Source organism: Corapipo altera, unplaced genomic scaffold, assembly GCF_003945725.1.
Source record: "Corapipo altera isolate COAL_440 unplaced genomic scaffold, ASM394572v1 114, whole genome shotgun sequence".
NCBI classification, from domain to species: domain Eukaryota; kingdom Metazoa; phylum Chordata; class Aves; order Passeriformes; family Pipridae; genus Corapipo; species Corapipo altera.
The window spans coordinates 924,902-952,221 of NW_020885009.1; the positions used below are offsets into that span (position 1 = coordinate 924,902).

General features: G+C 46.2%; 1 protein-coding gene across 2 annotated transcripts; it reads left to right on the forward strand.

The window, feature by feature from the left end:
- Positions 1-455: 455 nt before the first annotated feature.
- LOC113958843 (acyl-CoA 6-desaturase-like) lies at positions 456-20,458 on the forward strand. Of its 2 annotated transcripts, XM_027667416.1 has the most exons (13): positions 456-951; positions 5,438-5,548; positions 6,907-7,104; positions 7,532-7,633; positions 8,610-8,735; positions 10,180-10,240; positions 10,535-10,611; positions 10,777-10,874; positions 11,599-11,695; positions 12,484-12,563; positions 13,375-13,500; positions 14,854-14,927; positions 19,644-20,458. In XM_027667416.1, exons 1-12 carry the CDS (start codon positions 745-747, stop codon positions 14,903-14,905), a joined length of 1,335 nt encoding a protein of 444 aa, XP_027523217.1. In that variant the 5' UTR covers positions 456-744; the 3' UTR covers positions 14,906-14,927; positions 19,644-20,458. The 2 variants fall into 2 exon arrangements, with proteins under 2 accessions (XP_027523217.1, XP_027523216.1); XM_027667415.1 differs by lacking the exon at positions 19,644-20,458 and having other exon boundaries at positions 14,854-19,199.
- The last annotated feature ends 6,862 nt before the right edge of the window (positions 20,459-27,320 follow it).

Genomic DNA, 27,320 nt, shown 5'->3' on the forward strand with positions numbered 1-27,320 from the left:
GGGGGGGGGGGCAAGCTCTTTAAAGCAGGAGTAAAAAATCTCGAGGACACGAAGCCCAGAGCGAAGCGGAGGAGGAGGAGGCAAGGGGCTCCCTCCCGCCCCCGGCCCCGGGCGGGCGGTCCCGGCCCGCGGCCGCCCCGGCTTCGAAAGATCGGTCCGGGCCAATGGCCGGGAGCGGGAGGGCGGTGGGACGGCCGGGATTGGCGCTGGGGCTCGGCTGATCCCGCCGGGAAACCCGCCGGCACGGGCTGGGGGGGAAGCTGGAGCGGGGGAGGATGCCCTGGAAAGGGGGGGGATGCCGGGGAAGGGGGTGGAAGGAGGATGCTGGAGGGGGGAGGATGTCGGGGGTGGGAGGATGCCCGGGAGGGAGGAGGTGGCAGTGGGGTGGGAAGGGGGGAGGGGGGGAGGAGGAGGATACCCGAGGGGAGGGATGCGGGGGGGGGGGGGGGGAAGGGGCCGAGCTTCCCACAAAACAGGGCTATGTGCGAGGAGAAAGTGCACCAGTGCGGGGACAGCCAGCCTAGGGGGCACTTCCGAGCAGGCGGAGAGATTCCAAGGGCTGGGAAACGAGAGACAAAGAGAAGGGAGGACATGAGCGAAGGCGAAGGGGGAGAGCAGGGCATCAGCTGAGTTAAATCCCGCAAGGAAAGCCCTTCCCCTCCGGCGCATCCCTAAGAAGCGCAGGGACAGGTTCCCCCCACAACCTCCCTCTTTGGGCAAGAAGACAAAGAACGGAGTGGCCCCATGGGGAAAGGGGGAGAGCAAGGGGGGGATTCCGGGGACCCGGCGGCGCAGATCCGCTTCTACACCTGGGAGGAGATCCAGAAGCACAACCTAAGGACGGACAAGTGGCTGGTGATAGAGCGAAAGGTTTATAATATCACCAAGTGGGCAAACAGACACCCGGGGGGTCAGCGAGTGATCAGCCACTGCGCCGGCGAAGATGCCACGGTAAGGACCCCCCGCACCGACCCCCGCTGCTCTCCCGGCTCCAGCAGCATCCTCTGACAGCTCCTTCTCTCCCTGCTGGGTCTGAAGGCAGCCGGCTGCCTGCCTCTTCCCTCTCCCAATCTCCCTACCACCTGCTGGACATCCAGCTCAGCCCCCTTCGCTGCTTGGAGGAGCGAAAAGCTTGATCCAAATAGACGCAGCTCCCTGGAACCCTGGCAATCCGCAGCCCAGAGATTGCTCGGCTCTGCCTAAATCCTGATAGTTTGCCTTTTGTCTCCTTTGTGCTGTGCCTGGAGCTCTGAATCCAGGAGCAAAATGTCCCAAGTCTTCCCCTTTCTGGTGTGTCTGACATGCAGAGTCACACAGCCAAGCACGGGAAGGGTTAAGGAGAGGCCAGGCTGTGTCTCAAAGTTGCCTCTGTGAGGAGGGTGAACTTGAGGCTTTAAAACAAGGAGCTTTTTGGCTTTTTTCCCCAGGAGCCAATTCTCTAGAGAATTTGGTTACAGGTTGCTACAGAAAAAGAAAAAAAAAAAACAACCAGCAAACCATTTGCTGCTGCTCCAGCTGCTCCTGTGCTGGGTTCAGCCACCTCTCAGGTTTCAGCAACTTAAAAACCAAGAAGCCAAACCAAACCAAACCAAAAGAAAACCCCAACCTTGACAAAGGAACAAATTAGAAATAAATTGTTTGTTGTCTGGAGTTTCCCTCAAAACCACCTTCCTCGGAAGTGCATCCAGAGCGCGTGTTGGGTATGTTAATAAAATCCGAACTGCCTCAGAGCTTTTCCCAAAATGTGCAGAGATCAAGCAGTAACATTAACTGTTGGTCTCCCACAGCTCCTGACACCTTAACAAGGAGGAGGTTCCATGTGTTACAAAATTATTTGGCAGAACCACTAACCTTAGCTTTCCATCAGTCCCCATTTCCCTGCATTTCGTGGTTATTATTCCATTCTTTTCCTTGAAACACGGAGCCGCATTTTGGCATTCCTGTCCCTTTCCAGTAAATCCTCTGAATGAATAGCTTTCTCCCTCAAAAAGATGGACCAGGTTTTACTTTCAGCTGCTTAAACACAGAGCTGGTGAAACTGGAGGAATTTGACTCCTATCCCCAAGAATTTAACTCCAATATCTCCATTAGAAACCAAAAAGCATCAGCTATTGTATTTGTCTGGAATCCTTAAAAGGGAGGCTGAAACACAGGTTGGTGATTCTAGGATTGCTGGTCCTCCTCCCACTTCCCCACCCACCTTCCCACCCTTCTTACATCTCATGCCATGAAGTCACGGTCTTAAAAATGCTCTGAAATTGTTAAATCACCACTCTGAGCCCTAAAGCAGGATTGGCATCAGTTTTCCAGCTTCCCTGTGGTGAATAATAGTTTAATGCCAAAAAAACCTCTCTCTCATTCAGGGTGAAAAAGGCTTGGCCTTGACTGTGTTGAGGTTTTAGCTGACAAGTTTTATTATGTGTTGCGAGGTATCACAACTGGGAGAGTTTAGGAAGAGGAAAAGGCAGTGATAAAAATTCCGATGTTTACATCCCTATTTTGTGTACGGCTTCCATCTTTTTCAGATTCTCCTTAGCAACAAGTGTAGTTGGCAGGGAGTGCCAGGACAAGGGGGAACGGCTTCACACTGACAGAGGGTGGTTTTAGGCTGAGATATTGGAAAGAAATTCTTCCCTCTGAGGATAGTGAGACCCTGGGATGGGTTTCTCAGTTAAGTTGTGGCTGCCCCATCCTTGGAGTGTTCAGGACAGGTTGGACAGGGCTTGGAGCATCCTGGGATAGTGGAAGGTGCCCGTGGGGGGGATGGAATGAGATGATTTTTAAGATTCTTTCCAACCCAAACCATTCTATGAGTTTTAGGCCACACTTTAACACACCATAATTATCTGGGACAGCCTGGTCTGGTGTCACCTTATGCACAGAACAGGAAGGCAGGGACACCCTGCAGTATCTCTGTTTCAGGATGTTCAAGGATGTGAAAGAACATCCTTGTGCTGATGCTCTAAGCACTTCAAATGTCCATACCTCAATTATACAAAGCTTTTTTGCATCAAAAGCAGCAGGAATAAATCCCTCTTGCCCATATCCTGTAAGACACTTAAGCTTATTTGGTCAGTAGAACATAAAGCTGGGAGGTCAAGTGCCAATATCACACAGCACTTCCCAAAGACTATCTTTTGCCTTTTGCTTTTTATCTCCTGTGGTACAGAACTGCGGACAATCCCAAAATTCAGATACTATCTAATATTCAGGACCTATTAATAAAGGAGATACATGACATATAGCTAATAAAAACATTTCTTGTTGAGTAACACTGTATTTTGACATCCACATTTGCATTTCTGACCAGTTCCAACCCCTACCTTTCATCCCACCCAGAAAGAAGTGAACTTTCAGTTCAGGGGCAGAAAAAGGAAAAGGCATTTATGAAAAGGACAGAGCATTTATAGGCATGTTTAGAAAACAGGCTACTGTCAGGGAAGCCCCAGGTAGACAAAAATACCTTTTAGCTATAATAATACATCTAAATTAATACAACACAAACCAACAGGATCTCCAGCACAGTGACAGGCAGTACCCAGTCAGACTTCCAAAGACTTTTTTTTCCCATTAGTTTAAATAATATTGAGTTGACATTCTTCTTACATGTTCACCCTCTTCCTCTTTCCCCTTCTTCCCCTTTTTTTCACCCAAAATTACACAGCCTTGCAGTAGGTACAGTCAGCTCTTCACTCCCCCATTCATTCTACTCTTCTTTCCTCTTTTACACCATCTGAAAATTGTCCTGAAGAAGGGAACCAGCAACCAGAGTTAACATTTCAGTGATGTATTTGTGGGTCCAAGAGCAGAAAATGCTACAGTAACTGTTTACATATGTGTACATATATACACATATACACACAAATATTACCTCCCACAGCAAAATTTCTACGGTCAGAGTATTATTTCAAAGCTCAATCCAAAGCCTTGGAATCAGGTGATAGGTGCTGTTGCTTTTGGTGGACTTTGGGACCGAGGGCTTTTGATGGAGGTCAGCTCCCAGAAGGGTCAGCTTTCACTCTGCCCTTTCTGTTTAGAGCCAGGAGGGAGACCTAGTTGGTCCCTATAATGGTTAGGCAATGGGACAAAGGTGGAAAGGCTGAAGCACAGTACTCCTGACTCCTGGTTTTAACTCTTTTTTTCCATACTGGTCTTAGCAATTTGTGGAACTAATCTTTACAGCTCTCCTGAGTGAATTCCAAGAATTAACTCTGTGCAATAAGGAAAGGGCAAGGACAGAATAAGGGGTTCTGATCTTGGTCAGCTTTTTGTCCCTGTGTTTGGGTTAAAATTTAAGCCTTGGCATGTGAAAGGAGGGGTGGGCAAGATCTCACTACTCACATCAAATATGCTCCCATCAGGCACCTGTAGGATACAGATAGACAAAAACATATGGGAAGGGAAAGGAGTAGAAAAAAAGAAGAGTTGGTTAAACTCATGAATTCCAGGATCAAATCAACTCTACAAACAAGGCATTATTCTTCCATATTAGAAAAAGCCTTGAAAATAAGTAAGAAAAATCATATTCCAGCTAGTTTCCTGCTTTTCCAGCCACAGGAGTATATAGGATTGGACTTATCTCACAGGTTTCATTCCTCGATTAGATTCTGTTGCTGAAATTTAACAAACTATTTATGTCTATTAACAAGTATTACAGAGACTTCAGTGAAATGTACCCAACATTTCAGACATGCACTGAACAGAAAATACACAGTAGAAATGACAAGAAATCTTATCACGTGTATTGATAACTATGATAATTTGAAGATTTCTAACCTGCTTAGCATGGTTGGGTTCCTCTCTAAGGCTTGCAGAACAGCCAATATATCTAGAATATGGTTCTAGAATGAAGAAGAGTTAAGGGAGCACTCAGTTACTCATCTTACAGAATAATAAGAGAAAGACAGGCTCTAAAATAAAAAGTCACCAAATTTCCTCAGCTGTTTTACTGCTGGGATCTACAGGATCTACACCTAGTAATATTTTTTGTATTTGGGGGTTTTTTTGTATTTTTTGTATTTTTTGTATTTGCAGTTATGTCCAGGTTCAGTCACCACAGTCAACCCCTCCCCAGCATCAGACTTTCCAAGGGTATTTATATCCTAGTAGGGATTTACACAAATTCCTCCCTGCCTACCTTCTAAGGGAATTAACAGGGTTTAAGTATTTAGTTGCTTAGAAAACATTTCTTGAGGTGCCTTTCACCATATGGCTGGATAACTTCCCAGGTTTCACCATTCCCTTGAGAATAGGGAAGCAAATCCGTTTTGGATTTAAGGTGGAATTAATGCAGTGATCACAGAGGTGGAGGTCACCTCCTGCCCCTCTTTCACAGGTACATGGGGGGCACAGCTGTTGGAGGTGGAAGGGAATGACACAGTGAATAGGAAGCACATTTTACTCCTGAATCTCACAGTTACTCCTGTTTCCACTCCAGGATGCATTTCAGGCTTTCCATATCAATCCCACCTTGGTGCAAAAGTTTCTCAAGCCATTGCTTATTGGAGAACTTGCTCCAGGGGAGCCCAGTCAGGACCGAGGTAAAAATGTGAGTATTTTTGTCTGATTTTTGGGTTCATGATGGGTGTTCCCATAATTTTTAACTCTTGGGATGTTCTCCAGGTCAGAAGCAGGCAGATTGTAAAGGTGTCTTCACTACAGGCAGCTCCAGAGAGGGAGGAAAATTCTCGGTAACTAAACATCTCCATGTAGCAACACACACATCCCAGTATAGATTTAAATGTCTGTGGGAGTGGGGCAACAGGTTCAGACTGTCTGTGCAAGCCTTCCCTTTGCCACAGATCCACCAACAGCTGATTTCTAGGCTGGCCTGATCCCATCCTGAAGGGAAATGGGAACTGAGATATGTGGAGTGGGAAATGTGCAGCAGCTCTGGTGACTGGGGTCCCTTCTGCTGTTCCTTCTCTGGTGACAAGCTCTAAAACATGTTGCCACTTGCCTGTTGTGGGGGAAGGAGAGTAGTAGGCAAAGAAGTCTGAATAGGCTTCCAGACAGGTGTTCACCACCTCAACAAGACCTAAATCTCATTCCCTGTTTGCTCTGCAGCTCCCTTTGACACATTAATCCCAGGGAAATGCCTCTTTGAGACTCCAACTGGCTTATCCTGCTGAGCACAGTACCAGCAAAGCTCTGGGGAGTACACATTGTGCCATGCATGGCATGAGCAGAGGTGACCCAGATGTCTCATTCTGGTGGCTGTGCTAAGGAGCAGCAACCCACCAAGCACCTTTTCCACCCACTCACTCTCCCCAGGGCAGCTCTGTCTCCCTGCCAGACTGTTCATCCATAATTCAGGCCCAGAGCGTGGCACGACTGGCTCCTGCCACGAAACCCAATCCTGCCCCGATGTTTGTGGCTGGCCATGATTATGATATATCTGTGTCACTCACAATAGAGGAGCCAGCACTGACTCCCAGTGACCCAGGAGTGCTCCTCATGGACGAGTGCACGGCACTGCCCCACAGCTTGAATAGGCAACCGCTGTGCCGATATTGGATGATCATCATCAGAGCTCTGGAATTCTGCACAATAGCACTGGCTTCTCTCTTTCTCCAGCTTCTCTTTAGCACTTGGGAAGTTCATTCAGACAAGAGTCATCAGGTGATATGATTCTTGACATAGCCAGGTCATGCTGCTGATCCACAGCAGGAGGCTTGAATTACTCTCCTGGCTCAAGGTGCAAAAGGTCAGGATGTGGGCTCAGATTAGCCAGGATGTTTATTCATAGGGAAGTACAGTGAAAAGCTGTAATGCAGGGTGAATATGGAGGCAGGTCCTTTACTTCTGGAGTAGCCAACCAATGCAGGGTCCTTAGCATGGAATTCATCCTTCAGCTCATTCAGATTCACTGAAAAGCCTCACACTGCTCTTGTCTGTCTCTTGCAGTCCCAGCTGGTGGAGGATTTCCGGGCCCTGAGGAAGACTGCAGAGGACATGAACTTGTTCAGAGCAAGTCCTTTGTTCTTCTCTCTTTACTTGGGCCACATAATTGCAATGGAAGTGTTGGCCTGGCTGATGGTTTCATACTTTGGTACTGGCTGGATCACAACCCTCATCCTGGCCTGCATCCTTACAACTTCCCAGGTGAGGAACTTGTAGGGATGGAGCACACTGGCTGCACAAATCACTCAGAAGGACAGTGTGTGCTGGACTTTTCATATTACATTATTGATCAGTGCAAAACAGTCACACCAGTGAAAAATACTCACAACTTACCTGCCACTGTGGTGTCTCCTGATTGTGGCTCACACATTTTTCTCACCTTTTTCTCTTTTCCTTCCACATCTTGGTGGATTTGGCAGTGTCACTATTATGGTTTGATTAATGATCTTAAGGGTCTTTTCCAACCTGAATGATTCCATGATTAAATGTTCTCCTCCAGAGATCTTCACCTTCTCACTCAGTTAATTCCCTTCTTCCTCACACTTACAATGTGCTTTCTGTCTCTGTTTCTTTCATGCTTCACCCTGATTCCAAACAGCTTCCTAACTTTGATTTCCCTTCATCCCAGGCCCAGGCAGGGTGGCTGCAACATGATTTTGGACACCTGTCTGTCTTTAAAAAATCTTCCTGGAACCACCTTGTCCACAAGTTTGTCATTGGACACCTGAAGGTAAAGGACACTATGGAACCAAGGCTCTGTAGAAACACCTGTGGGTCACTTTGGCTGTGTCAGGGTAGGAAAGAGCAGCTCTAAACTTTCCCAAAGTGAGCAGAAGCATAAAGAACTTTGTGACCATTGCACATGGAGCTGTTGTGCAGAAGAGATAAGAGATTGTATTCATAGCTGATTCAGTAATTCCAAAGGTTCCAGTGGAACCACTCTAATTTATATCAGCTGAGGACGAAGCTTAATAAATTACATAATTTTTTACATCCGTATTTTTGCCATGCACTCCAATAAGTAATAATATCTTTCAAACATCCCATCCTGCTACATGCCACCCATTCAAGATGCCTTCAGGACTTCTATCCTAGGTAAAGTCCAGTGCAATCCAGGCATTTCATCCACGTGCAGTAGGAACCATTCTCCCAAACCCACTTTATGCCTCACAGGCAGAGAAGGGAAACAAGAATAATAACTGGCAAGGCAGCAAGAGTGTTTAGTGGTGAATTTGGTTAGTGTTAATCAGTGGTTGGATTTGATGATTTTACAGGACCTAAATGATTCTATCCATCCCTGGAAGTGTACAAGGCCAGGTTGGACAGGGCTTGGAGCAATCTGCTCTGGTGGAAGGTGTCCCAGCCCATGGCAGGGGTTTGGAACTGGATGGTCTTTAAAGTGCCTTCCAACCCAAACCATTCCGTGTGGGAAGACATGGTGACATGTAACTCATTGAGAGTGTGTTTATTCCCTGCCTTTCAATATGGATGATCCTTAGTGAGGGTGAACCATCCCTCTGGAACCAGCAGTCTCATAGCAACCAACAGCTCAACCACTCCCTGCTTGTTGCTATTTCAAAAGCAAATAACATTTTGGCCATGATCTGAGTTGCAGCAGTTTAGTTTATATGAATGATTGGGTAATCCTACCTTTAGAGGAGCTGGAGCTTCCCATGGATGAATCCCTTGTCCTTGTACCTGCCCAGGGTGCCTCTGCAAACTGGTGGAACCACCGTCACTTCCAACACCACGCCAAGCCCAACATATTCAAGAAGGACCCAGATGTGAACATGCTGCATGTTTTTGTCCTTGGAGATACACAGCCTGTTGAGGTAAGAAAAAGTGGATAAAACATGGAAAACTACTGTCCTAAAAGGGCTTCAGGCAATGATTGCGGAAATCCAGGAGTTGGCTCCTGTTGGTAGATGTGACTTGCACAGTCAAGACTTCCTGGAATGCTAGAAAGGAAATGTTTAATCCAGGGATTTCATCTGGCTACATTGTCTGACGGGAGTTTGGCCATCACACCCTCCCCAACACTTGGGCTGAAGAGCAGGGTTGACTAATAATTCCCTATCCATCTCCTGTGCTGACCACGGGAGAAAGTGTTTTGGGGTAGCTTGGGGAAAATAATGCAGATGGGGTTGGAAAGAGAGCAGAAAGCCCTCAAAGGCAACTTCATCCTGCTGGCTTGAAATATCAGCTTGAGGGGGAAATTTGTGTTCCTCAGTCCTTCATCAAGAGCATTTCAAAACTGATCTTCCACTTCCATAGCAAATATCTTCCAGCATTAGTCAATCCAGCTGTGTCCCAGATGATCTGCACAAGGTCTTCTCCACAGAAGCAGTTGAGGGGATATTGCTTGCATAAGAATATTTTCTCATTTTTTTACATTAACTGACATGCTGCGGATGAATGAACAGGCTACATTAAGTGATTTTTAATTCAATCTATCCCTCTAGAGCCAAAATATTTACTGTCTACTTATAAAAACCTACACAAAGACTTAAACCTTGTACCACCCTTTGTCTTTTTCACAATGGAACAAGGATTTCTAGTTTACAAACAAAAAAACCTGAAGAAAATAAACAAACAGGCACCTGCAGCAAAGACCATACAGGGAAATACAACATTAAAAATGGTTTCTCAGCCAGTTTTTATACTATTGAGAAAGTAACTCCAGAGATATATAGGGGACACAGATACTGGTATATGGTCACTGGGAAGTTGCTTTGCTGGGAACAATAATGCAAGTTTACAGCAATCCACGTTCTCCAGGCTCCTGGTGGAAGCAATCCTGGAGCTCAAAAAAGACATTTCTGTATAGCTTTAGATATTTCACTGTGGAAGTGAGGATTGGAGACTTGGTGCTTCAGTTTTGCATGGAAAACTACACAAGGATCGTTGCCTTGCACAGGCATTCTGTGTAGTGACTTCCAAAAAGTCATGCTTTATGCCTATCACATTTATATCAGGAATGATGGAGGTGCTGGCATATTTTATCATGGCCACAGGCATGGCAGAAGTGCATTAAAATGCCATCAGGCTTTCAAGGAAATAGAAATTACCTGAATATCAAGCCAGGAGGCTTTATAAATGAGTTAGCACCTAACACAATTACAAAGTCATGATATTTAATCATCCCAAAACACTTCTTAGCTGGTGGTGGGAATTCAGTCAAAACTCTGCAGCCAGTAAATAAAGCATTGCAGAGACTCTGCTCCTACCTGTGAGTGGCACAATCCAAGGCTGAGCTTTCTCCTCTGTGTCCTTCAGTACGGCAAGAAGAAGCTGAAGTACCTGCCTTACAACCACCAGCACGAGTACTTCTTCTTCAGTGAGTATCTGCCCTTCACTTTTCCCTTTTCCTGGAATGCCAGTTGACCCTTCCAGCCCTTACTGTGTCAGCAGAGCAACTCCTTAAATCTCAGCTCATCCCACCCTTCCTCAGGACTACTGTGCAGGCCCCCAGGTCAGGACTGGGAGTAACCTCCATGGGAGATGCTCCATGGAAAAAAAAAAAAAAGGCATGTTCCCGGTTCCCTGGGACCAGTCCCAAATCACCAGCTTCCTCATATCACATGCCTTCCCCACTCCTCTGATGGCCAAAACATTTCCCTTTGCTTTGCAGTCTTCCCACCTCTGCTCATCCCTGTGTATTTCCAAATCCAAATCATCTCGACCATGATCAGGCACAGGTTCTGGGCGGTGAGTGAAACGTTCCCTCCATCCTTGTGGGGTCTGGCTGTTCCATAGGAGATCACCCTGGAGCAGGAAGGGAGGGATGGATTACCCAGTGTCCCCAGCATCACCAGCAAGGGCATGTTATCCCAGATGGGCAAAGGGATGCCTGATGTCTTCTCTCTTCCCTAGGACCTAGCCTGGGCCATCAGCTACTATCTGCGCTATTTCATCACATACATCCCATTCTACGGTCTCCTGGGATCCCTGTGTCTCCTCACGTTTGTCAGGTAGGAGATAAAGGGCATCCCTACTGCTCTCCCCTCCTTCCAGTGCCAGACAAGTCCAGTCTCAGCTCTTCTGTGCCCTTTTTTAGGTTCCTTGCTGTGTGTTATCTTGGCTACTCCCACTGCTTCACTTCCCTCTTACCATCTCCCAGTCCCACCTCCCTGCAGCACAGATGGTTCTGGTGCTCAGCATCTCCCCCCACACTGTGATGGTCCAGCCAGGATTCTCCTTGCTTTCCTTATTCCCTGTTCACATACACTGTCCAATCCCAACATATTTATGTGTTTTTTCCACTTTGGTCATGGCTGGATCCTTCCAGGGTGCTCAGGCCACCCTTTCCCAAGGTAATTCTATACCTCCCTCCAGCCTGAAATCAAGCTGAAAAACTTATTTCAACTGACCCATTACTTCCAAAATTTTTGATCAAGAAAAAAGTCCAAGAAAAAATAAAGTAACTTCTTGGTTAAAGGGAATAAAAAGTGCATTTATGTAGACTGTTGTACAGGTGCTAAAAATGCCGTTTTATACCATAAGCAATAAAAAAGCCACTCTAAATAAAGAAGCCTGAGGCAAAGTTGAGACTTTGAGTGGTTCTGAGAGAGCAATTTATTTCAATACCTCAGAGAAATATCCTTCTCACAGGTTGTGTCTCCTGATGCTTCCTGTAAACCCCACCTGGTGTCCCCACCTGTGTATCAATTGTCATGATTTCTCCTGGTTTTGAAGGTTTCTGGAGAGTCACTGGTTCGTGTGGGTCACCCAGATGAATCACATTCCAATGGAAATTGATTCCGAGAAGCACAGAGACTGGCTGAGCTCTCAGGTAACTGGGAGGGGAAAGGACACCCCAAACTCACCCCAAAATGGAATTTACTCCAAGACTGGGTTACCACTACCCCCAGTGTAGTGTAGGGTGTCTGCCCATGACCCCTCCCATAAAGATGTTCTTCCCAGAGCCAGTGCTGCTGGGTCAAGATATGAAAGTCCAAAATTTTGGAATTAATGTAATCAAAAGGTTCCCTCAGATTGAGTCAATATCAGGTTAAAGAAGTATGATTTGGCTTTTCTGTGTGCTGAATTTTGGCATATAAATACAAATAGTAGAGACCCAGTGAAAATCAGAGCTGGAGGGAGAGCTCAGCATAGCCAGTTCAGAGTGCAAGAGGATTTTAAGAAAGAATATTTAATTTTACAATCATTGATAGCAAGAATAGCTAAGAAATATTGTCAGAATACTCAGACCTTGCACTTAAGGCAAACTGGGAATTAACTAGATAGGATGGAAAAGCAGGCTTTGTGTCCATGCATTTTTCCTGCCCCATTTTTCACATTGGTACTGTTGTTAACCATCTGATTTTTATTGGGAGAGGCTGAGATTTAGGAGCCTGGCCTTGGATTGCCACATCACTTTACCACCAGTCAAACCCACGGACTCTAACTTACTTCAGGTTTACTCGACAGTAAGCTCTGAAGGAGGATTAAAGCTCCCCTTTCTGCACCCAGGTGGCCCTACCATGACAGTGTCTGCACTCTGACAGCTCAGGCAAGAGGAGCTTTGGTCTGATTTTGGGGTAAGATGTCACTAATCCTCACCTTTTCTTGCCCTCACAGATGGCAGCCACCTGCAACATCGAGCAGTCCTTCTTCAACGACTGGTTCACCGGGCACCTGAATTTCCAAATTGAGCACCAGTGAGTACAGACCCAGCATCACTTGGCCTTGCTACCAAATACTTCAGCTTTCACCCTCTCAATTCTAATTTGGGGCTTATTTAGGAGTTATGATTATGAGCTGTGGGCTCAAATCCTAAGCAAACTACTTGAACTTGAGTATCCATATCAGGAATCTGCTCCCTCTTAAAGCGCTCCAGTGTTTTATAGTGTGTGGGACTGCATGGGCTGCCGGGCACCAGGTTCCAGAAAAGATGTTAAAACCAGGGCCATATGGGTAGTCTGTTGCCAGTGACAACACCAGATGTAAAAGAGATGGCTTTTAGGGTGAAGCTTTAGGTTTGGAAGTCAGCTTAGGAAATGTCCGTTGAACAGCACTGGGCAAGATGCCCCCAAATTCTTCTTTACCTGTGTCTCTTCCATGAGCTTCCAGCAGTGGGAAAGGGGTTACCGGGGCTAAAATTTGGCAAGAGACAGTTATTCCCAAAGGAAATGGGCAGCCATGAGAGCAGAGTGAAGCTGTTCCCTCTCTCCTGCTGCCCTCACATTGCACTTGTAGCATCCCTTCTTGCACGGACTGACTTTCATTGTGTCCTGAACGCAGCTTTGCTTTGAGGCACAGTAGGAGAATCAGTTTTCACAACCTCCTTGAAACAGAGGGCTGTAAAGCATGGATGTGTCTGTGCCTCTCTTCCTTTTTCTGCTTGTGCAGCTTGAGGAGGAGGAGGCACTAGTAATGCGCCCCCCGAGGATGCAGACAGAGATGCCCATCCCTTGGGGTTTGTCTCCAGGGTTTTCTCAGGTTTGCTTTTTTTCTCTCTCTCTATTCCAGCCTGTTTCCAACAATGCCACGGCACAATTTCTGGAAGGTGAAGCCTTTGGTGAAGTCATTATGTGCCAAGTATGGAGTCCAATATGAGGAGAAGCCTCTTGGGAAAGCATTTGTAGACATTGTTGGGTAAGGTCCTTCTGGTATCACCTGCAGCTGCAATTCATGGTTACAGGGATGGGACATCCTGTATTTTCTAGCACAGAGAATTCAGAACACTATAGACCCTTCAGAAATACCATGTCAATGTGTTGTTGCTTTCAAAATACCAAACGCACAACATTTAGATGGGTACTAACCTGATTGTGGTGCTTGGGGACATGGTTTAGTGGTGGCTTAGCAGTGCTGGGAACCTTCATGATCTTAGAGGGCTTTTCCAACCTTAATGATTCTGTGATCTAACAGGGACCTTTATTTGTAACACTCTTTTTGAAATGCTGCTCTGGCAGCTGGTGATTCTTGGTTTTGGGAGCTGGCAGCAGATCTCCTGGCTGAAAAGTGAGATGAATCAAAGGGGGATGAGTCAGGTTACAGCCCGTGCTGTGTCCCATGTGAGCTCTGCCAGCAGCAACAGGCTGTTCCCCACAGGCAGAGCTGGAGACGAGTCTAATAGTCCTTGTCAGCAGCCTCTGTGTTAATGTTTCTGTCTCAGTTTCTCCAAGGGGAATAATTTATGACAGGGAACATGAGAATGCATCCTGCAGTCCAGGGATCTCCTGCACAAACCACTCTAAGCAAAGGCAAATTAAAGTGGGTTGGCCACAACGTGCATAAGAGCTGAAAACTGGCTCAAAACCTGCTTTTGTCCCCAGACACAGTGAGGTGTGCACCCCACCACATGGTCCCCACAAGACCACAAATAACACAGAGGGCATCAGGGGAACTTCTTGCTCACTCCAGCTCTTCTTGCTGTATCTGTTGTCCCGAAGAAAGACATTTGGTGTCCATATTCTGGTGTCCTAAAGGCTTCAGGACCTCTGCTCTGGAAATAGGCTGGGAGAGCTGGGGTTAACAGCCTGGAGAATAGAAGGCTCCAGGCTTCTTAAAGTCTTAAGAGCCCCTTCCAGTGCCTTAAAGAGGCTCCAGGAGAGTTGGGAAGGGACTTTGGACAAGAGATGGAGTGACAGGACAAGAGGATATGGCTTCCCACTGCCAGAGGACAGGTTAGATGGCATATTGGGAAGGAATTCTTGGCTGTGAGGGTGGTTAGGCCGTGGCATGGGTTGCCCAGAGAAGCTGTGGCTGCCCCATCTCTGGAAGTGTTCAAGACCAGGTTGGATGGGGCTTGGAGCAACCTGGTCTAGTGGAAGGTGTCCCTGCCCATGGCAGCAGGGTGGAACTGCATGGTCTTTAAGGTCCCTTCCAACCCAAACCATTCTGTGATTCATATTAAAATTCAGTAACAGGCTTCTTCATAGGAAAAAACCCAACAAAGACAAGATTCACTACCCAAACAAACTTGTCTTCATTTTCTTCCCACAGGTCCCTAAAGAAATCTGGTGACCTCTGGCTGGATGCTTATCTCCATAAGTGAACATGAGTCTTACTGGGGAGGTGTGAGTGACCGGGAGGGATGGGAGGGAGTGGGGGGGAATCACACTTGTGTCTTTTACTCTCAGATCTCAGTCTGTATCTACACGCACGGTTGGAGGGGACTTTCTTGTCTTGTCAGCTGCTTCTGGTGCAGGCTCAGGCCACCTGTTGAACCCAGACAGATTTAAAATGTGCTTCAGAGGATGAAAAGCGATGCCAGTATTGCATGAAACAGAAGGTTGGGAGAGGATGATGAGGAATGTTTAAAAAAGGGGCATTAATATCCGACCTTGACCTTCTTTTTCACAAGATCCATTCTAATTCTGCCTAAACCACACAAGCCCTGATTCACACATGAGTTTTTAGGCCACAGAAAGTGTTTGCAATCTGAGGACACCCCAGTCAGCTCATGCCTCTTTCCCATGTTTGTGTAAAAGAGGAATTACCTCCTACAGGACCGGCTGGTGCTGGACTATGCTGGGGCTTCCAGCCCTGCCCAGAACCCAGCTCCCTCCTTTCCCTCCCTCCTTTCCTTCTCTAATTATAGCATCCCTTTAGCCCAAGCTGTGACACTGACCCTGCACAACTAACCCCTAACCGTATTTTTAGCATCAGCCTCTATTTCCAGGGGTCTGTAGAAGATTTTTGGGCTTAAACAGCCCAAACTCTCCTTTAGGAGAGGGTCTGTTTTCTCTTTAATGAGCAGCAGGTCTGGCAGAGCATTATGGCTGTCAGGAAATGACACAAAAGACCAAAACAAGTCACATAAGCAAAACTTGCTAATTGCTCATCAGTGCTCCAGAGGACCCACAAATGGTCTTTTCACCATCCTGGGCTGCAGAAGCACAGGGTTCTGCCTGTCTGCACATGCCTGGCAGGCACCAAAGTGCTTGTCAGAGGCCAGGAGCCATGGCACTGTTCACTCTTCCCTTGGGAACAAGCAGAGATGAAAAGGAGTTCTCCCTGTGAAAGGACGAGCTGCACAAACATTCAATCCCAACCCTTCTGGAATCAGGACTGACCGGCCTGTGCTCATGATCTGAAACCTTCTGGAGAACCCTCTCCCAGGTTGTCTAAAACTCAGTTTTCTGCTCAACACCTAATTACCAAAATCCACTGATGGTTTATCAGGAGATGTGGTTGAACAGCATCCAGCTGCTTCTGTAACAGGCAACCTGATCCCAGATAAATCAAGGGCTTTAGATCAGGTGTAATCCAACAGAAAGGACACACCTTTTGGGTTATGACAAAGGGCCATGGTTTCAAAAGCGGCCTCCAGCTCCCAGAGCCATCTCAGTGCTCACTGGAAACACACAGGAGGGAGACTCTGGTTACTGTTCATGCCTCATTACTTCCCTCAGCTCTGAAACTGGATCTTCTCTATCAAATCCTTGAATTCCAACAGCATCCCACAGAACCAGCAAGGTGCTTCATGAGCAGAGACAACTCTGGGACTGTGGCCAGTGTTTCAAAAAAAAAAAAAAATGTACTCCCACCCTGCTGCCTTCTTTGGAAAATAAAATGAGATTCTATCTTTGCTTACAGATGGGAAATTCAGCATTGGGATTGCAATTTGAGCTACCTAGCAGTAGTTAGAGTTTGTAAAGGGCTTGTTCTGGTGTTCTTGGCCACCTGAATATCACCAGGAATGTTTAGGATGAAAAACTTCTGTCTCCAGGGCACCTGAAGCTCAAACAGACTTGGAGCAAACTGATTTCTAATATCGTAAACAACAACATCCTTCTGAGTGCTGTAATTTCCCAAACAGGTAGTAACAAGCTAGTCTGGAATCATGGCTAACCTCATTAAAACTGCCTTAATATGTGCATCCCTTCCTGACTCTTTGAATGTATCTCCCTGTCTGTGCCACCACAAGCCCACAGTTGGATCAGCAGTGCAAGCTTTGAAATATTCAGCTTATTCTTCTGACAGCCCACATTTTTTGTCACCCCTCCAGTTCTTATTTCCAGAGCAAATATTTTCCTCCTTAGCCCTGTTCCCTCTTCTCTTCTTGGGAAACTGTTTGCTTTGTAGCACCTATAGAAACTGCTCAAAGCTTGGCCTAGGTAAATAGTTCTGCTTTAGCAGCTTGGCTTTCCTGGGGGCCACTGGTCAGTTGACTGGAAGAACTGGTTTTCTGCTAAAAACACAAGAGCCTGGTCTGGCCTAACAGGAGGCAGCAGCTGATGATGGTGGTGGCTAAAGGAACTTGAAAGATTCAAGGAGAGCAATGATCTGCAGAAGGAAAGACCAGCTCTCAGGCAACGTTTTTTCCCCAAAACCTTGGTAAAAGGAAAGAAGGGTGGACAGGACTGATCTTGAGATTCAGCCTCATGAAAAATTCCTTTTCATGAAAAAAAAACACCTTCAAATTGCTCAAATCCAGAAATAAAACCTGTGCACTGGTGGAGTCAGAGCTGATTTCCAAGTGTCATGGATGGGCCTTGCTCTTGCAAAAGAAAAAGGTCTGTTCTCAAAAAAACAGGGCACCAGCCCTCTGTAAATAGCTGGGCATTTATCTTCTTAATTGAATTTTTATGTGCTAAAAGTTTGTCTGCTGAAAATACAAGATACTGGTAATTTTATTCAGGCAAAGCCTCTCTGGCTCATATGATTTTTTTCCCCTCCCTCGAAAAAATCCAGTGCTCTGTGTTGGAATTCAAGGTATTTCTTAAGTGCCTTGATGCCTTGTTGACTCCCCACCCCTGGAAGTGTTCCAGGCCAGGTTGGACAGGGCTTGGAGCAACCTGTTCCTGTGGAAAGTGTCCCTGCCCATGGCAGGGGGTCGGAACTGGATGATATTTAAGATCCCTTCCAACCCAAACCATTCTGGGATTCTATAAATTCTTCATCCTTTAACTAGAGCAGGTCAAACAGATCCCTGACAAAGAGCCCTGGAAGTCTGGCTCAGTTTGTTTTATTATCAGTGTAAGTAGCATCAAAATAAAATTAGGCTTACAGGAGATATTCCAGAAGTTTCAGTAGAACTGCAAACATAGATGGATATAAACTTCACATCATGAGCTTCCTTGGCATTATCTCTGTCTCCTAGGCAAAACCTAGGCAAAAGGCAGCAACCAGTCAGATACAAACATCCCTTGCAGGTTAAAATTTGCCGTTAAAATGATTGAAACCCAGAATTTAAACAGAGTTTTGCCCAGATTTCTGAGGACTCGAACTCATTTCTTTGAAAATAATGAGGTGAAGTCTTGTTCGCTTTCTCTCTTGATAAAGGTCATTCATTTGCACTGTTATGACAGACAAACATGGAAAAAAAAATCAGTAAGACATGCTGGGAGCCTGCCAGGGGTTATTGAACCCAGCTGCACCACATCACTGGCACATGGCAACGGGGAGAGGCCACGAGCTGGAAACACAAAGCTGGTTTCAGGGCAGATAATCGAGGGAAGGGCTGGGTTTGCTTCTCCTCACACACTTCTTAGTGGGGACTGGAGTAGGAGAAGATGGAAGCCCAGGAAGGTTAAGGAAAGTTGGCAGGGAATGGCATAAACTGCAGCAAAGAGAAGCCTCTGGGCAGGAGAGAGATGGGCATGTGCTTTGTGAGGACAAGGACAGGGATGGGAGAAATTTGGGAAGGTAAGGGGCTGGGGAGGGATGCATTAGAGTGGGAGGAAAATCGCAAAGGGGGTGAAAGGAGAGAAGAAAAAGCAACTTGGAATCAGGGGTCCCATGTTCTCCCAACTCCAGGTGTCTGCCTGGAGAACTGTGCTGGAGAAGGAGACAAGGCAGGGCAGAGCTTGGGCTCAGAGGAGAGACAGGGGCTGGTGACATCCCTAAACACCTCATGGTGAGCTGGATCTCACGATGAGCTCCCCCCCCCCAGCTCTGAGAGCAGGGACTGACTAGAAATGGGAATTAAGGGACTTGCACTGGGGTTTTCCTTTTAAGCATGGATTTGAGGAATCTAGATCCCAACTGCTCACTGAAATAGGGCTTGGGAGGCTCAGAGCCTCATCCGGACCCATCTCCAGGCACCATCTGGGCACTCTGGCTGGATTTGAGGTCTTTGTTAGGGCAAAGACATCCTTTTATTTCTGTCACAAGCTGCCATGTCCTAGCCATGGCCTCTCCTAGTAGATGCTTTCCTAAGAAAGCCTTCCTAACAAAGCCCTAACATTCCCAATGTTAAAAGAGCAAACCCACATTCCTTATTAGGACAGGTCCTGATTTTTTCATTCTTTAAAAATAAAGTATTTCAGTAACTCAAAAAGAACAATTTTTTCTTGTGTACTCTGCAACTCAATAAAATCATAACTATTTGCTGACCATAAAAATGCTTTATGTGGTTTTTCCAGGCACATCCAGAGTCACTGGAGTGCTCAGGGAATCTGCTTCCTCTTGGAGTACCTTCTGCCATACAAACCCCCTAGCAGGTGGCATGGAGATGCCAACTAAGGAAGGTGGGACATTTATAGGGCAGGAATGTCACCATCCAGGTTTTGCTCTGAGATCAAGAACTTATGATGTTCAAATTCAGAGCTTTGAAAGGGTCAGGACAAGATTTGGCATAAAGGGGGATTCAAGCCTGAATTTCAGATTTAATCTTGTAACTGCTGTTTTTATCAGTTTAAAATCAGACCCCAAACCAAGAACACTGTGGAACAAACTCTGAAAAAGAGTTTAGGATCAGACTTGCTGATTATGGTTTCCCTTGGTTTTTCTAACTCTTTTGTTTTGTTTTGTTTTGTTTTGTTTTGTTTTGTTTTGTTTTTTTACAGAGCTGGTGATTGTGGAAAGTCCTCTTTGCACTTCACATGGTGAATTTAGAGAAATTACTTTTATAGCATGGATAGGTTTCTTTATCAGCCTTCACACAGCTCAGGAACAATGGTGCTGATTTCCCTCATCCTGGGAACAAGCAACAAAGGAAAGGAGACCTTCCTGTCAAAGATTTGCCTGGCCATCCAAACTCAGCTTCCAGACTGTTTGGGGAGGCAACTGAGAACCAAATTGTTGTGAAAACTTCATAGAAGCATTTTACAGTTTCCTAAAAGTCAATTTGCTGCCCATTCATGGCTCATCCAGGGCTATGGTGAGCAGCTTTTCTAATCCACAGCTTGGATCCAGTGCTTTGGCGGGTCTGAGGTCAACACCATCAGCGGGTTTTAGGTCAAACACCATTTGAGGACAAGGCCATCAGTGGACTTGAGGTCAGCCCAGAGGCTTTAGGAGAACTGCGAGTCTGTTGGTTTTTCCAAATAACCCCATTTAGACCTCAATCATCAGCTGGAGCAGCATGAGAGCCTGAGGCTGTGAGTGGGAAGCACAGAGCCTGCCCCAGTCACGAGACTAAATGATGGTTGGGGAAGGCCAGATTGGGCTTATCTGCCACCTTAAATCAATACTACAGCTTTACCAAAGTACACAGGAATTGCTCCATAGGTAAACCAGAGAGCAGGTCCTGTGAGCAGTCAAACCAGAAAATGACCCTACTTGCCCCATTTTTGGGACTTTTATTTAATCCTAGAATAAACATGTTCCCCTAATACAAACACAGAGAGTTGTTACACAAAAATAAACTGTTACAAATCAATAAAGACTTGGCTTTCTTCCCTGGGAGTACAGGATGGCTGAGCATCCCAGGATAACATGTCTTGAACCTCCAAGCATTCCAAAGGAAGATGGCTCAAAAGGGACCAAGGACCTGGAAGTTCCGGGATTGCATTCTGGATTAAGATGCCTACACTAAAACACTCTCTGCTTTTCCACAGGGCTTATATCTCTGCTGGGAATCTTCAGGCAGTAGCTGAAATGCAGAAAGACGGACAGTTTTCCAAGTTTTATCTTCCACAAGTTTAGACTTAGCCTATCCAAAGGTCAGCCCATTGTTCAGCTGAGAACTGGGAAGCCATTCTGCCCCTGTGAACCCAGTACACCTGGCTGGGTGATTTTTGTACTTAATTTATCTGGTTTTAAGCTGTGAAAGACTAAAACTTCCACAGATTACTTGAAATTAAACCTTTTCAACTCCCTCCTTTGAAATTAGCACAGGGATAGTCAGGAATCTAAAGCAGGAAATCAACATAAAATGCACCTAAGTTGGACTTGATGATCTTGAAGGTCATTAACAATATTGCTTAAAAAAAATGTTTTACTAACTCTGCAGTGGCCCAATTCCAGATGTCTCAGGAAATTGTTTCACAACATACCTTGGCATCAGCATGGTAAGAAACATGTTTATGGTGCTCAGACGTGCAGTTTTTACCCAGATGGTGCAAGAAGGTACCTTGTTACACAGAATCCCAAAATGGTTTGGGTGGGAAAGGAGCTTTAATGTCCATCTCATTCCGCCCCCTGCCATAGGCAGGGACACCTTCCCCTAGACCAGGTTTCTCCTGCTTGACCTTGGACACTTGCAGGGATGGGGCAGCCACATCCATAAGCTCCCTTTTTGTAACAGGTTTTTCAAATTCTGTTCAAATGACAAGTTGAGCCTCATTCAGCATTTGTGCTGGGTTACAGCATATTATCATATATTTTATTGGGCAGCTTGAAAAATTAGTCTGAATTCCTCAAATATCATATAGAAACACTTCCATACCAGGTCCTTCTTACACCATCCCTCTGTCCTGGTTGGCTGCAGATTCTACAGAACAGGGTATAGGTGAAGGCAAATATTCCATTCACATTTCCACACAGACTCATTATCCATTTGAAAACTATGTTATAAATATGACGAAGGGAATAATCCAGGATTCTAGAATTCAAAAGCAAGCCAGGAGATGAATTATGCCCCCATGGCAACCCTTATGTAAAATATAAATAAAAGTGTTATCTAACCCCCCCCAGAGGTTGGTGGGTGCAAATTTCCACTGGGGTAAGTGATGACATTTTCTTAAATATCCTGTATCAGAGCTCTTCCACCCACAACTGAGGTTTGAAGGTCAAGCTCAGGCTACTCAGGTCAAGGGAAGCTCAGCGGAAATCCAAGAAAGGGGTGGGAGAAGGTCAAGGAGAAGAATCCTCCCCTGGAAGCACCACCTTCGCCTGCAGCACCCTTCTGAGCACAGTTAGGTAACCACACAACTACATCCAGGTGCTGGATGTGTGAATGACAATGAGAGGATTAATCACCTTAATTGCCTGTGATTGCACCCATCCTCCTTCAAATGGGTGTGTCTGGTTCATTTGCCTGATTAATTTCATTGGCCTTAATTATCTTGGCCTCAGATCTGTTTCATTAAGCAGCAAATGGTTTTATATAAAACACAGGAACCATACTGCTCTTCCTCCATGTGTTTTATTCCCTTGTTGCTTACAAGGTGCCTGATAAAACCTGAAAACTTGGGTCCTGAGCTGCAGAACATGCTGCTGGTTTCTGGCTGGAGCCAGTTGCTCCTGCCTGGCCCAATGAGCATCTGCAGGTAAATCATTCTGAGTTGAAATTACCACCCTTTGCAAGTCTATAAAACCTTCAGGCCACACTCATAATCCCAGATGGACCAAAGCAGCACAACCTGTGCTTCACCATCACCCAGGGGAGGGGCAAATAAATAAAGTGTGAACCTAAATCAAAGTGCTGCTGCCAATTCCAATTCCAACCCATGCTCATTCTTGTCTCCCCATCATGCTGGAGCTCACCAAATGCTAAAATTAAGCACCTGATTTGGTGAAAGTATGCAACTGAAATGCAATCCAACAGCACTAGAGGGCAAGGCATCATGAATCCAGTGTTCCAGCAGCATTCCAGCATCATGACTCCTTTCACATCCTGCAAAAACTCAACAACTCAATAATAACAAAGTGTCTGGGCTTGAATGTTGCAGCAGGAGATTCTGGGCAAGTCAGGGACTGGATAAGCTTTAAAAGCCTCTTCCAACTCAAACCACTCCATGACTGTGATAATTTCTGTCTGCATAACTGAAAATAAAATAAATAAAAAGCGAAGAGATGTTGAGTCTGCTCTGTTCTGTGATGAGCAAAGGAATCATGCACAAAACAGAAGATAGCGATTAAGAAGCAATTTCCTTTCTGCAATGTTTCCTAACAGAGGGGGGCAATCTTCAAGGTCTCTATTGAAATATGTGGTAAATGGACCCGAGTTTCAGAGAGGTTCTCCTGGTTGTGGCAGTGTTAAGACAGGGATGAGTCCCATGTGCTGCAGTAAGAGAGTTTAAGACATTTGTGCATTTTGAATGTGTAAATCCAGGCTTTTAAAACCAGCATGATGAAGAGGAAATAGTGACACCACAGCTGATGACATCAAAATGATTTCTGGGCTTTCAAAACTCAGTTGGGTCAGGCACTGACCAGCCTGACATCCTCAAACACTACACATAAGGTCTTCTCCACACACACACACACACACACAATTTCAGTGCTAGATGAACAAGATTTGGAACTCATATTTCCTCTGTTAATGTTCCTGTGTAGAAGAAGCTTTAGGATTAATGGAAGCCAGAGATGACAAGACTTTTGGGTGGATGCAACACTTCCCCTGACAAAAAGCAACATGGGACCATTAGACAATTCCCAATGCTCCAATTCCCCCCAAAACAATATTTGTCACTGCCTTCAGTTTGAAGGCAGAAATTGAAAGTTGGATTAGTGCTTCATTCCCTCTTTGTGGCTTTTGCCAACTGGCATTGATGGCCTGACAAAGAGGAAGATCACCAAGGGCAACAGGGGAGTCACATCTTCCAGCCCCAGCTGCTGATGCAGAAAGAGCAAAGGTGCCTCTCAGTTGTGACCAACATACATGTCCGTCATCAGGAAGCATCTTAAATTGACTCTAAGGTGATTAACAGAGCAGAATTAGCCCAATGAGCCAGGGGAATTAAGGGCAGAGAGCTGTCCTTGAGCCAATATCCCATCTACATCTGCCAGAGGAAAGCCTGCAGTCCCAGAACTGGAGTGGAAGCAGAAATTAGAAACACGAACAAAGTCTTTGGTTAAAAAGTGCATGGGGTTCTGTGTGCCCACGTGAACCCCACTAAAACTCTGTAAGTAGCACAGGAATGAGTGCTGGAGTTTTCACTGCAAAGCTTCCTTTTCACAGCTCCCCTCTCTGAGACAGTCCCACAGGGAGCTGTTTTGGGATTTACTACTCCTGCATGAATGGCTGTGAATTCCTTTTCTGTCACTGATGTTACTCGTAAGTAATGACATTTGTACCAGTGATTCAGCTTTTCCCTTGTAGCTGACGTCTTCTCCTACAAGGGGAATCATTTCAAGTTTAAGGCAAAAGAAAGTTAAGGATTACGTTTTCCTTCCCAATCTTTCTCTGCTGTCTCTCTGCTCCATCATCTGAGGTAGTGCTGTCACATCTCCTGAGCCAAGGCACCACTGTGAGCTCAGATTTATCAGAGAATCACCGGATGGTTTGGGTTGGAAGGGACCTTAAAAATCTTCTAGTTCCAACTCCCTGCCATGGGCAGGAACACCTTCCACTAGACCAGGTTGTTTCAAGCCCTGTCCAAGCTGTCCTTGAACACTTCCAGGGATGGGGCAGCCACAGCTTCTCTGGGCAACCTGTGCTAGGGCCTCCCCACCCTCACAGGGAAAAATTTTTAACTAATATCTAATGTAAATCTATTATCTATCTAAATCTAAAATCTAATCTATTCAGCTTAAGGCCATTCTATAACCCATTTCTCCCTTCACATCCAGTCCACAACTAGTCCTGGTCTCATTGTCTCTATGCTCCCTTTTCCTTCTAATCCACCCCCAAACAAGGTAAAATTCTCACTTCTCTCATCTTTGGGTTGTGCACCACACACCTGTCATCTCACTATTGCAGTGTATCCCCTGCAAATTCAGGGAAAAGCAGGGAATTACCCCACTGGGGGCCTGTTCAGGCAATTCTCTGAGTCTTCTATAAATCAGCACAAAGTCCATCTGCCTCCACAGCCTGGCTCAAGTCAACCTTCCAGCTCAGCCCAAAAACCCTCGTACAAACATGGGAATATTGACATGATAAATAGCAAACCTGACCCGTTGGCTCCCAGCACCAGTGCCACCACAGGGATTGCTCCTGTTGGGAATGTGTTGCCTTGGCAGAGTTGACCAGCCCTCAGTGCCACATGCACATTGAAAGTGCAGCCAGATTTGATTTTTCCTGGCAGGGCCACACTCCCTGAATGCCTGGAATTTCCCCATGGCTGACACAGTGCTGCCTATTCTGCAATAATTCCTGTTGCTTTGATAGATTCATTCTGCGGGAAGCTTTGAAATATCTGACTTTTTTGAGGCCAGCTGCTTATCCTCTCCGGCTTTTCTTGATTGCACCTGGAGCAAGCAAGCAAACAAAAAAAAAAAAAATCTTTCATTTGTTGGTTCCTGGAAACACACAGCTCTGAGAGCATGTGGGGACAGCCTGACCGCTGAGCAAAGCCTGATTTACAGCCCTGAGCAAACCTGGAGGAACTCTGCAGGCAGGGGAAAAGACAGGACTAGCACACACAGGGAATTGCCAGGAGTAATCAATTCTCAAGGTCCCTTATCCTGCTTTCTCTCTTCTTGCCATACCAAGTCGCCTAAATTCTCCTCTTGTGCATGTATTAACATCTAAATACTTAAAAGCACCTCACTGTGCACAACACTAACCTCCATCAGAGAGAGAAAACATCCATTTTCTCTCCCAAACTCTCACTTTATGACAGGGAAAAAGGATTTAGAAGGGAGAGGGGAATGAAAACTAAATCCTCTTTGATAGTTTTGCTCGTTGTCCTTCAGCTCCAGCTACAGGAAAGTTTCTGACAGCAATCCCTGCTGACACTACACCTAAAGACCAGCCAAACATTCCCAGTCTGTCACCTGGCCACCCTCGTGGCTTTGCAACATTCCCCTTCAAGAAATCCAAATCCTTCCTTCCCACATCACAGACTTACACCTATCTAACACCAATCCCCATTTCCAGCAGCACAGGGAAGCTGTTTCCCTGTCAAGGGGCTGCAGGGGACAGGTCAGCAGGTGTGAGGTCTTCACGGAGGCAGAAGCCAGGAGGGGTCTGGAAATGCTCCGTTCCCACAGGAAGGGAGGATCAGGGGGGAGGACAGTCCCGCCTGGGCTGTCTGTGCCCTCTCGTGGCTGCCTGACCGCGCTGCACCACCAGATTACTGTATTACTTTCGAATTTAAAATTATATCTCTTTCTGGAGACTGCTCTCCTTTGAACCTGTTAGGGTTCTCCAGATGTGGCAGCCCCTCCTTCTGGGTATTTGTTGGGCACTGAACTGCCTCCAGTGCCCTCCTCAAATGCCATCGTGGGAGTGTGAATCCAGCCAGTACAGACCTCACACACCCTCACTGACCAGGGAAATCCGAGAGCAGTATGAGGTCGGCTCATCCCATCAGAGGAGGCAATGCCCATGTTTACACAGGAATGTGAAGTGGGAAAAGGGTGACAGGGAGATTTAGGGGCTGAGCTTGGAGTGTGTCAGGGCACTCCGAGTAGGGAGGACACAGGACCCCAGTTCCTGCCTTTCCCATCATGTGAAGGTCATGGTGATGCTTCTGGCTGGCATAGCAACCACCAGCGATGGGATCTCAGGGTGCATCCAAGCAGAAAAAAACAGCCAAGGCCTGACCACTCCTCATGCAAGTTTACAGTAAAAAGCAGCTCCAGATCCCAGAACCACTATTCCATGGGGTCTAATCCCATTTTCTGCTCTGGCTGTACCTCAGCTTGCTTTCCCAAAGGTCTTTGATGTTTTGCTTTTTCCTTCCACTGTCATCCCCAAGAGATGATGATGAGATCTTCCATGTTAATGTCCAGAGCTGAACACAGGAGGAGAGCAAGTGATTTCAGAGAAACCAGAGTGGCCCTAAAATCTCTACCTGACGTTAGGAAAAGCAAGAGACTGCTTAGCCCTGCAAGGACAGAGGAAGAAAGATCCTTGAATTAACCAGCCTTCAGGACAGCAGCATATCCCGTGCAATGCTCCAAGCCAGCAAACTGAGCAGGAGAAACCTCAGCTTCCCCCACGAAAAACAGGGACCTGTCCTGTCATAAGTGTTACTTCCTTGTGGGGGCAGTGAGGCACTGAACAGGCTCTCTAAGGATGCCCCATCCCTGGAAATCTTCAAGACCAGGCTGGACCGGGCTTGGAGCAACCTGAGCTAGTAGAAAGTGTCCCTGCCCACGGCAGGGGGTTAGAACAAGATAAGCTTTAAGGTCCCTTCCAACCCAAACTATTCTGGGATTCTGTGAAGAAATGTTCATCCACCTGTGGAAAAAAACCCTTCCATTTGGCACGAAAACATTATCACTTATTCCCCTCATGAAATCAGGGAGCAGCCAACTATGGGAGGGACACACTGATGAAAAAAAACATTAAAACCCAATCCAAGAGGTCACACAGGGGCCAGAGAAGCTCAGAGAATATCAGCCAAACTTCATTTTCTCTTGGCTACTGAGCACCCCAACCAACCCAACCCCTCAACCTCCAACCAGAC